The sequence below is a fragment of the Rhipicephalus microplus genome, chromosome X (assembly GCF_043290135.1).
Source record: "Rhipicephalus microplus isolate Deutch F79 chromosome X, USDA_Rmic, whole genome shotgun sequence".
Classification (NCBI taxonomy): Eukaryota; Metazoa; Arthropoda; class Arachnida; order Ixodida; family Ixodidae; genus Rhipicephalus; species Rhipicephalus microplus.
This window is the reverse complement of record NC_134710.1, coordinates 110,524,747-110,536,881: the sequence shown is the minus strand read 5'-3', so window position 1 is coordinate 110,536,881 and position 12,135 is coordinate 110,524,747. Positions and strand designations below refer to the sequence as shown.

Genomic DNA, 12,135 nt, shown 5'->3' with positions numbered 1-12,135 from the left:
ACTGATAGCAGTGGTGTTGCCGATGTTGCACCAGGCATAAAAAAAATAACCGCCGGATGTTACTATGGGGAAGTGCCCAAGTGGTTCAAAAGTTCTATTTTCGCCTGGTTGAACTTAGAGTTACTCTGTACGCTACCATTAGGTAGCAGTGTTGCGCCACTGATAGAACTCGCCACCCACGCCCCCATTCGCATTGCGTGTTCACGTGCGCAAAAAGCATCCATTTAGGGAAAGCCAACTTTACGGCCACGCGGGTTCTAGCGACCACCGCGCAACTGGCGCCACCCTTACCACTGCCCTAGCAGTTCAGCGATTGATTGGTTGATTTGTGGGGTTTAACGTCCCAAAACCCCTATATGATTATGAGAGACGCCGTAGTGGAGGGCTCCGGAAATTTCGACCACCTGGGGTCTTTAACGTGCACCCAAATCTGAGTACACGGGCCTACAACATTTCCGCCTCCATCGGAAATGCGAGCAGTTCAGCGAGGAGATCCCGCTGAATACTACTTCGATGGTGTTGTGATTGTGCTTTGTGTCGTCCGTTTTTAGTGGACGTCAGTGCTGGAGGTGTCTGTGCAGCGCCGTGACTCAGCGCTGCGTAGTTGCCGCGATCACAGTAATGCCATAACTACGTATAGATAAGCTCAAAATTCTCGTTTGCTTGTGCTATTTATGAAACACGCAAGGACAGTTTTAGCAATTGTTTTATGGAGCCACCTGCTTAAAACGAGCGATTTGTGGAACTTAAGTTGTCGCAAATCGCGTACACAATTCTCAACAAACTATGTCACTTATTTCGTGTTTGCTATTTCAAAAAAAAAAAAAAACAATATCCTCTATGGTGACTTCTATAGAACAAACCACAGCACAATTAATATCTAAGACCATTATTGATTTGAGATTTACATTTTTTTCCTTCGAATGAAAGTCATTGCGCCAGCGAAAGGTTATGAACGAGCGAGAAAAGGCAGCGTGCTTCTGAGCTGCGTCCACTTCTACATTCGGAAAGTGTCAGCGATGTCTGAAATGAAAGGTTGAGAGAAGGTTCGATTTAAAGAAGTAAACTTTATTATATCGAAGTTACAAGTGAATTCGCGGTCGCTACATGTAGGAGGAAACTCGGTTCTGTGTAGGAGTTCGCTCGGATGCGTTCGACGTCGCCCCTCGTGTCTCGGCTCGCTGTTCTCTCTCAGGCGGTGCCTTGCTACGCGTTCCCGGCTCACAAGCTCACGTTTGTTCTTTTTTAATGGTCGTCGAATCAACGCCGCATGGCAACAGAGCGAGCGGACGCGCTCTGGGCTCGTGTGGTGTTTCTTGTACGGACGCCGAGATGCTGCAGGAGAACTCGGCCGTGTGAACGCGAGTGCTGCTGACAGAAGATTGGCTTTCCTGCACGACATGAACGTCTCAGCGGAAACTTTGCTACCTCAACGTAAGATATACAGTAACTCTAGGAGGACGGCGGACGTATGCAAAACTCTGCTACCTAAAGGTAGCATATACAGTAACTCTAGCTGAACTGGACATCTAGAGCGGCCCAAATTAAACAAGCACACCTGCCATCTCGAACGCCATGGCAGAATATTGTTAAATGGCTGTTCTGCTGTGGCTCCCGCTATTTTTGTTCTGCTGCTGCTCTTGTCGGTGACCGCGTAGTAAAACCGGGCAATGTTGTGCACGGCAACGTTGACGTGAAAGGCATAGAGTTTCCTGAATGGTGCCACAAGTTGCTCATCATCTTCGAACGACACATCCTGCTTCCAGCGTTTGTAAATGCCGCTAAAAAAATAAGCAAAGCGTGCATTGTACCGGCGAACCAAGCGTGCCTCCACACCACGCACTAAAAGAGGAAGACTAATGGTTCCTGTTGTCACTAGTGCGCGGCTGCGTGATAGAAGAAAAAGTCAAAGACTTTCGTGTGGATAGCGAGGAACATTTTGTGTTTAAGGTTGTTTTCTTATTATCATGGGCACAAGTTCACCCTGAATAAATAGTCTTTATAAATAGTCTTTACCAAGAGGTGTTCTATATTTGTTGGTGACAATACACAACAGCCACCGTTATGGGAGGCTTCCGCCAAAAACAACATCAAATAAACAGAGCCAAAACGGTGGAGGGCAGGACAGCAAAATGAAAAAAAGTAAGACTGGGTGGCTGCATACGGTGAATGATAATTCACGGACACATCCAATGTTCGTATTCTGCGCACATCGGTAGCAGATTCCAAGCTCAGCTTCAGATCATAGTGTTGAATACTGTTGGCACAAACATTTTTTTATGGAACATTTTACCGCTTCCCTATGGAGAGTGTTTGCCAATAGATAAAAAAATCTACATCTATGCTTAATATTCATGTAAATAGACCACACGATGGACCACTATAGGTGCACTCGGTGAACCAACAGAGCTAAATATCAGGCCGGTATTGTCTTTACAGGCACATTGTAGCTTCCCCACTGCCTTTATTCAGACATCGCCCCACCGCGGTGGTCTAGTGCCTAAGCAACTCGGCTGCAGACACACATGTAGCGGGATTGAATCCCGGCTGTAGTGGCTGCATTTCTGATAGAGCGAAAATTCTGTAGGCCCGTGTGCTCAGATTTTGGTGCACGTTAAAGAACTCCAGGTGGTCTAAATTTCCGAAGCCCTCCACTACGCATCTTTCATTAACGTATAGTGATTGTTTGGCGTTTAACCTCATATATCAATCAATTTATTAAGAAATATTTTATTTTATGTGTATAAACGCTGAATCGCGGAAAGCTATTTTCTGCAGATTCACTGTTCTTAAAACAGAGTAGTTTTGGGTGGGAGATCACAACTTTCTCATCTCCTCCTTGCGTTGTTGCCTTCGCCTTATGTGAATAAAAGTGCCCACCAACCCTTTTCCTGCACTCCAGTAATACAAGCCAAGCCCATATTGGACGAGCACACAGCAACAACGTGCGAACACCAATTTTTTCGAACGTATTTAATTATTTAGAATCATTAGAAATAACGACTATATCATGTTAACATATTTTGGATAAGAGCAGACGACAAATAGACGAAGACACTTCTGCGCGAGAGAAACTTGCTCTTCTTCAAACTGGCTCTTCTCTAGTAATAGACGACAGAATACTGCGATTTGTTGCTACAGTATTCGTCATCGTGTCCGAGTGCAAGATCAACACCGCTACACACTCGAAATCTCCATCATGAGAATCCTCAGTCTTCGCAAAGCACTTCAGGTGAAGCCATGGCACGTCTTGCCTTCACCCAACTGTTGCACATCGAACCAACGGCAATGGCTACCTGCGACGCATTGGAGCTCACCGGGAACATGCGAGGGTTGTTCCAAAAACATTTTCGAATCCCAAATAGAACAGGTGGACTGCCGCAGAAACGGCGCAGCTACCACCTATCCGACACCATTTCGTTGTCACGGGAGTCGGAAGAGACGATGCTGAAGCACATTGAGATGACGTCGATGGCCCGGTGCGACAGTGGCCACGACCAGTCGTGGTCCAGGCACTGCTTCCTTGCCTTCCCAATGCCGGCAGCTGCATCGTCCCCGCGAACTAAGGACGAGTTTCGACAGAAATAGCACAGCTCCAGCCTCTCCGAGTACACGTAGTTGCCACTGGAGTCGGAAGAGTCGATGCTGAAGCACATCAAGATGACGCCGATGGACGGGTACCATATCAGCCGCGGCGGAACGCAGTACTCAAGTGTTTCATTGTCTGGCCGTTTTCGGCAGTTGATTCGTCCACAAGACAGGGAACGCTTCGGCAGCAATAGCGCAGCTCCAGCTTCTCCGAGTTCACGTAGTTCTCCCGAGAGTCGGGAGAGTCGATGCTGAAGAGTATGAGGCCTACACGACAGTGGCCGGAACTGGTCATAGCCTTTGCACTGCAACCCTTGCCTTGAAAATACTAGAGGGGGTCGTGTTTCATGAAGGCAGCAAGTAGACGGCCTCTGAAGACGTGACTTTGGAGGAGGCGATTAGAAGACACGTCTTTCGCGGGCGTTGTTGTTCTTCTTCTACTTCTTTCGCTTTACTTCAACCCTGTTGCACAAAAATCTGTAACTCTGCACTTGTGTCACCGACTAATGGTCTTAACATCCAAAACTAAGCGATAGGCTAATGAAAACAATGCAGTGAGTGCTAGACAATCCTTGTGACCAGCTTAGAACATTCACCTGTTTAAAGAAAAATCAACTGTGCGAAAAAGAAGCAGACGAGAAAAAAACAACAACCAGAAATACGCGTTGTTTATGATGATTATCAGTATGAGAGCACGTGTTTTAATGTTTTTTAGAACCTGTGCTTCGTCTTTCTTTGTTTAATGTTTTCGCAGTTTACAACAGCCGCAGCTCGCAAACCCCTATACTTTTGCTGTTACTAACCAGGAATGATTTCTTTGTCTTTTGAACCAGCTGACTATAATAAGTCACACACGTTGCCAGATTTCTCGTAAAGACCACCGTATATCTTGAAGTAATGATCACCTCCTTATGACAAATTTTCACCTATCTTAATTTTGTCGATTACTTTGGAATGAAAATTTCGTGGTCATTCATTACACACATATATATCAGGGCAGACGATAGTGTGTACAAAACTTCGATGTTTTTTTTTTTAATTTCTAACCAGTACACGTTGTACTATTTCAGTGTAAGAGCATAAATAGCCTTGAACCGGCGGCCGCAGTATACGATACAAGTTAAGTCTTGATATGCTATGTGTGCGTTTGCGTGTGTCTTCCTTTGTGATTCGTTCATGCTTGTATGTATGTTGCTGTGATGCGTACGTGCCTAGGTATTCTCATGAAGTAATTAGTGGCTGCTAACTAATCTTCTTGGACAATCGCACATTGCTTATTATCCCGTAGATACTTTTTAATGGAATTATCTTGACGTGGCGTTGTATACACACATATAAATGCCTGTTGAATAAAAATTCAGTAATGTATTCATTCGAGTCGGCAATATTCACGCATTACTTTGCGATCTAGCAAGTTTCACTATTCAGAATTTCACCATTTTTACCTAATAGGAGGTTAGTTTTTTTGTGACAAGTAAACGCTTAGTATTGAGCTAGTGAATAACGAGGCTTTTTTTTTATAAGAGTGCGCGTTAAAACGAATGATGCTTTAATATTTTTTAAGCTGAAATTTGTCAATGTTAAAATGAGAGTTTAGCGAGTCGTCACGCAGGGATTTAGGGATGCGCCACCTTGATTACGTGGGATCGCCTGCTTTGGCTGGCTACCTGAACCAATGGTTTCAAAAGTCCATTCTATCTGTCTGTGCGGTGCATCAACTAGAACAGTTCATCACACACCAAGTTCAAACAGCATGTGACAGCACACAGTTCATCGTGTACTAATGTGGGCTGCGCTTACGTAGTACAGACTTTTGCGATAGAGTTTCACGCAAAGGCAACCATGTGATTATGCAGGGGGGACAATATATGAAGAAAAAGAAAGGGGGGCAAAAGGGGAAAAAGAAGGGGGGTATATGTGGCGAGGCTGCGCGCAAGCACGATGGCTTGTAGTAAACACAAGCATCGTACTGGTGTCAATACGAATCACAACTTAGAGAAGCACTTTCTTGAATATGCGTCCGAGTCGCCGATGGCGGCAGAAGCAAAAACAAAGCGAAGGATGGGGATACAGCAGGTGACTGAGGCGCCATCCAGGGGAAAGTATCAGAAGGTGTAAGTGGGCTATGCCGCCACCGTACAGTTCCGCAAGACGAATGCCATGACACAGAGCCGCGTTTACGCGAATAATAAAGAAAAATATTGGAGAAATAGAGTCGATATAAGAAGCGAATTATAGTAGGTGCGTTGGTTATAAATGTACCTTGCTTGTGTACAGCCGAGCCATTTTAAAAACTGCTTTATTGTTAAACTCAAGAGTATGGCTTACTAATGCTTGAAACATGGCATAAGGACGAAAATGAGTTCTCTCTCTCTCTTTATATATATATATATATATATATATATATATATATATATATATATATATATATATATATATATATATATATATATATATATATATATATATATATATATATATATATGTATATGTATGCTGCTCACAGCTGGCAATTTTTTCATCCACTTTTCTTTCTTCTTTCTTCTTATTTACATTCCATTGGTTCTAATAACTTCCCCTGTACATTCCTTGGCATTACTGTCTGTTATATCTCATTAATATTGTGTTTAAACACGGAAATACGAGCCCTTAGGTATACACTTCTCTCCCTTATATATATATATATATATATATATATATATATATATATATATATATATATATATAAAAGGTCGCAGGTTCGGATCCTGCCCACGGCAAGTTATCTTTTCACCTCACCCACTTTTCTTTCTTCTCATTTACATTAAAATTGGCCTAATAACTTCCCCTATACCTTCCTTGGCATGATTGTCTGTTAGATCGCAATAATGTTGTGTAAAACACGAAAAAACGAGCCCTTAAGTATACACGTGTTTCCCTTATATATATATATATATATATATATATATATATATATATATATATATATATATATATATATATATATATATATGTATGTATAGATGAAATAGATGATCAGAGTTTCTTCCGGCTACCGTATTAAAAGTTATAAACTTCGAGAATAGTGCAGTATAGAAAACAAAACAATAAAATATTTATTTAATCCTAACAGTTTCGGCTGGTGGACCAGCCTTCTTCTGAGGATGTAAGTGAAATGATACAAGTTCCCATAGCAGAGGGTCACCCTCACAGTTTAAAGACCCTCACAAAAAAAAGAGACAAACGGGCGAACGAGGTAGCAACAGACAACAAGAAGCAGAAGAAGGAGAGGAACTAGAAAGGAGCGCCGGAAACGAGCGGGTAATTCTGGCATTGTTACTGGGTATAGGTAAGACGCGCCGCCAGCGGAGGCGACCAAGAAAAACGGAAAAATGTGGAACATGTTGCCGCTTACTCGCATCCCACACATGGATCGAGTTTAAGTTCACGTGGTTCGGCGGCTGGCCCGCGGCATCGGGCCGGCCACACACACACACACACACACACACACACACACACACACACACACACACACACACACACACACACACACACACACACACACACACACACACACACACACACACACACACACACACACACACACACACACACACACACACACACACACACACACACACACACACACACACACACACACACACACACACACACACACACACACACACACACACACACACACACACACACACACACACACACACACACACACACACACACACACACACACACACACACACACACACACACACACACACACACACACACACACACACACACACACACACACACACACACACACACACACACACACACACACACACACACACACACACACACACACACACACACACACACACACACACACACACACACACACACACACACACACACACACACACACACACACACACACACACACACACACACACACACACACACACACACACACACACACACACACACACACACACACACACACACACACACACACACACACACACACACACACACACACACACACACACACACACACACACACACACACACACACACACAAGAAGCATACGACCCGCTCCAGCTTTCGGAAAATAATGGCCACGTTGGAAAGCTAATGTGCCCTCTCCCCCTCCCTCCACCTGCGCTCTCTTGCAGAAAAATGTACAACCAGTCATACTGAAAATAAATGAATGGGTATTCTTGTAAAGGATGAACAAACAAAAACGTAAACAAAAAATATATAAAAATAAATAATACTAAAAAAGTACTCAGAAATGAAAATAAAGTCTAATAATACTAACACACGCCGTTCTGTTCAAGTAGCATCGAATTCGTTTAGTTTTACGCGCTATATTGACCAACTTGCGTGTGCGACTTCACGTATGTATAAATAAATTAATTGAGTAATTCAATTTCTGTGTTTCACGAAACGTCGCGGAGGCATGTCAGTCGCCCAGGGCTCTCGTTGATTCCGTGGGTAAGTGATCTGAATTTCTTTATAAAATATGACTCCCGCTGTTCGCGCTCCCGTGTGTTCTGGAAGCCGGATTGTAGGAATATGACACTTACGCATTCTAAAGAGTGACCAGGAACATTGATATGTTTGGAGAACGGCAAATTGGGGAGGCCCTTTACGTGTGCCCTGTGGTTGTTGAAACGCAAACGGAACGCGGTTTCCGTGTGTCCAATATATTCCTGTTTGCACACCTCACAGCGAATTTTGTATACCACATTGGCTGAGTCACAGTTAAGGTCGTCTTTAATTTTGTACACATAGTCTGAACAGGAGGCTTCGGCCGTATCTGTGGTCGCCATGTGTGTGCACACCCTGCAGCGAGGTTTCCCGCACGGTCTACAGCCCTGATGGTGGTCGGATTTGTGTGTTTTCGCCCTGACCAGTAAGTCTCTCAGGTTTTTATTTCTTCGGTAAACCACCTTGGGCGGAGTCTGAAAAATGGCAGAGAGGCGACTACTCTGTTTAAGTATGTTGAAGTGGCGGTTTAGAATAGAATTCACCTGAGGGGCGGCGGCGCAGTAAGTGAGGATTAAATTTGCCCCTGAAGTTATATCATCTTTATTCCCACCTTTTTCTCCCATTGTTGATTCTCGGTCCAAAGAGCGAGCGCGCTCAATTGCATTGTCAATTATGTTTTCGGGGTACTTTTGACGCAAGACGGCTGTTCTCAATTCCTGTGCGTGGGTGTCAAATTGCGTGATTTCAGAGCAAATTCTTCTGTATCTGTGGGCTTGAGAGTAAGGAACACCTGTTTTGCAGTGATGGGGGTGACTGCTATTGAAATGCAGATACTGTTGGCGGTCTGTTGGTTTTTTATACAGGGAAGTAGATATGGTGGTGCCACTGAGTGATACAGTGACATCCAGAAAGTGAACACTCTTCTGCGAATACGTGTGCGTGAATGTTATCGAAGGATGCACGGAGTTGAAACCGGAAATGAACTTGGAAAGATTATGTTCACTATCGGTCCACACGAAGAATATAACAACGAGGAAGCGTCGGTAAAATATAGGTTTGAAAGGAGAATTTTCAATGAAAGGAATCTCCAAAGAGGCCATGAAAATATTTGCGTAATTTGGGGCCATTTTCGTTCCCATGGCAGTTCCGTTTACTTGCAGATAATGTTTTTGGTCGAATTCAAAGTTATTATGTTTAAGTACCAGATTGAGGAGCACCTCTAAAGCGCTTTCGTCGAATTCACTCGTCGATTTACTTTTTCCATAGGCGGCGACTGTGGCGGCGATTCCTTCGGTGTGGGGAATGTTTGTGTACAGTGATGAGACATCCATGGTGCCCAAATAGCAATCTAGAGGTACCACAAGTTTTGAGACTTCTCGAAGGAAGTGGCTGGTATCTTTGATGTATGATGGGAATGATTGTGGGATGTGCCTAATCAGAGAGTCAATGAAACTAGAAATTTTTTCAGTAGCAGTGCCGTTGCTGGAAACAATGGGTCGGCCGGGATTGTTAATCTTGTGAATTTTGGGTAGTAAATAGAAACGCCCGGGAGACGATTTGCCAGGTGACATCATTTTAAGCATAGGGTAGGTTATATTCTCACTTTTACGTAATGATATTAGTGAGGCCTTGATAGTACTTTCATACTCCTCTGTCGGATCACAAGGGAGTTGTTTATAGAAATTTTCATCTGCCAGTTGGCGAAGCCCTTCTTTGATGTAGTCAGTCTTGTCGAGTACAACCACAGCACCACCCTTATCAGCTGGTTTAATAACGATGCTCTGGCTGTCACTTAAACTGCGCAAAGCCTCCCGCTTTTCTTTGGACAGATTGTTGCGAATGGGTCGGTGCTTTTCATATTCCCTGATTATATCACCCCGGAGGTGGAGGGAGGGGGAGAGGGCACATTAGCTTTCCAACCTGGCCATTATTTCCGAAACCTGGAGCGGGTCGTATGCTTCTTGTGTGTGTGTGTGTGTGTGTGTGTGTGGCCCGATGCCGCGGGCCAGCCGCCGAACCACGTGAACTTAAACTCGATCCATGTGTGGGATGCGAGTAAGCGGCAACATGTTCCACATTTTTCCGTTTTTCTTGGTCGCCTCCGCTGGCGGCGCGTCTTACCTATACCCAGTAACAATGCCAGAATTACCCGCTCGTTTCCCGCGGCTCTCCATCGCTCCTTTCTAGTTCCTCTCCTTCTTCTGCTTCTTGTTATCTGTTGCTACCTCGTTCGCCCGTTTGTCTCTTTTTTTGTGAGGGTTTTTAAACTGTGAGGGTGACCCTCTGATTGATTGATATGTGGGGTTTAACGTCCCAAAACCACTATATGATTATGAGAGACGCCGTAGTGGAGGGCTCCGGAAATTTAGACCACCTGGGGTTCTTTAACGTGCACCCAAATCTGAGCACACGGGCCTACAACATTTCCGCCTCCATCGGAAATGCAGCCGCCGCAGCCGGGATTTGATCCCGCTACCTGCGGGTCAGCAGCCGAGTACCTTAGCCACTATACCACCGCGGCGGGGCGAGGGTGACCCTCTGCTACGGGAACTTGTATCATTTCACTTACATCCTCCGAAGAAAGCTGGTCCACCAGCCGAAACTGTTAGGATTAAATTACGCACTAGCCGCGTTGCTGCCCCCTAGTAATACAGGCGAAGTCCACATTGAATGAACATACAAAAAATGCATGAACACAACGTTTTTGGGAACGCATTTATTTAAATATAGCCATAAAATGTAACGACTCTGAGATATTAACACATTTCGATAATTGCACACATTGGAGACACGACGACACTGCGGCGCGAGAAGCTTGTGCGACCTCAAACTGGCTCCTGTCAGGGAAGGGACGAAGGAATACTGCGATTTGTCTTTAGTGTTTTCTTCGGCGTGTTCAGGTGCAAGATGACCACCGCTACCGTATAGAAAACCTCGTCACCCTCATTTGTTATGTCAGAGCATTCTAGTTGCAGCCTTGAGTATTCTCACCTTCGCAAACCCGCTGCACCTGCCACCGGAAGCGGTGAGTACCTGCGAAGCCTTGGTGTGCTCCGAAAATGGGGGGGGGGGGGGGGGTGTTTGTTCTAAAGGGCATTTTAGATATCCGACAGCAATAGGTGTGGTGGCGCCGAGGTGGTGAGTCTGCAGCTTATGTGACGCTATTTAGTTCTCCCGGGTTTCGGGAGAGGTGATGCTGAAGGATATGCTGACGACGGCTCTGGTTGGGTACGACAGTGGCCGCAACCGGTCGTAGTCCTCGCGCTGCTTCCTTGCCTTTCCGTCTCCGACGGCTACTTCCTCCACAAGAAAGGGCGTCCCTCGGCAGAAACAGCACACCTTCGTCGTCTTCGAGCCCATGTAGTTCTCCCGGGAGTAGTGAGAGTCGATGCTGAAGCACACGAAGGCTACGCTTGCTGCTAGGTACGACAGTGGCCGCAACCGGTCGTAGTCTTCGCGCTGCTTCATTGCCTTTCCGTCTCCGACGGCTACTTCATCCACAAGGAAGGGCATCCCTCGACAGAAACAGCACAGCTTCCTCCTCTCCGAGCCCATGTTGATATCCCGGGAGTACTGAGAGTCGATGCTGAAGCACACGAGGACTACGCTTGTTGCTGGGTACGACAGTGGCCGCAACCGGTCGTAGTCCACGCGTAGCATCCTTGTTTCGCTGGTTCCGGAAGGCGATATGTTTGACGAAGAAAATAGGCACAGGGACCTCTGAAGATGTGGCTTTAGCGGGGCCGATCAGAATACGCGTTGATGCTGATGCTGATGACCTTTGATGGATGGCGCTTACCCACAAAGAAGGATGGGCCAAGAACCGGGCGGCAGGATACTTAAATGAAACTAAACTGAAAATGAAGCCAATCTGAAAAAGTAGCTTAAAATAATATTACCAAAAAACAAAAATGTGTGCTGAGCAAGCGGTCAAACCATCTTTTGTTTTTGAAAGACATAACTACGAATTATAAACTAAAGATCTGAAAAGGTGGTGGTTCACTAGCATGGTAATCTTTTAGTTGCGTTGATGTAATGAAACACAGCGGAGCATACATCCCTGTGGCAGTAAC

General features: G+C 45.1%; 1 protein-coding gene across 1 annotated transcript; it reads right to left on the bottom strand.

Moving 5' to 3' along the window:
* Positions 1–11,227: 11,227 nt before the first annotated feature.
* On the bottom strand, positions 11,228–11,722 carry LOC142775078 (uncharacterized). Its single transcript, XM_075876400.1, has one exon. The coding sequence runs from the start codon at positions 11,720–11,722 to the stop codon at positions 11,228–11,230; it is 495 nt and encodes a 164-aa protein (XP_075732515.1).
* Positions 11,723–12,135: the final 413 nt, after the last annotated feature.

Excerpts from the sequence above, each read along its gene's own strand:
- LOC142775078 (XM_075876400.1), bottom strand. The coding sequence starts at position 11,722 with ATGCTACGCGTGGACTACGACCGGTTGCGGCCACTGTCGTACCCAGCA.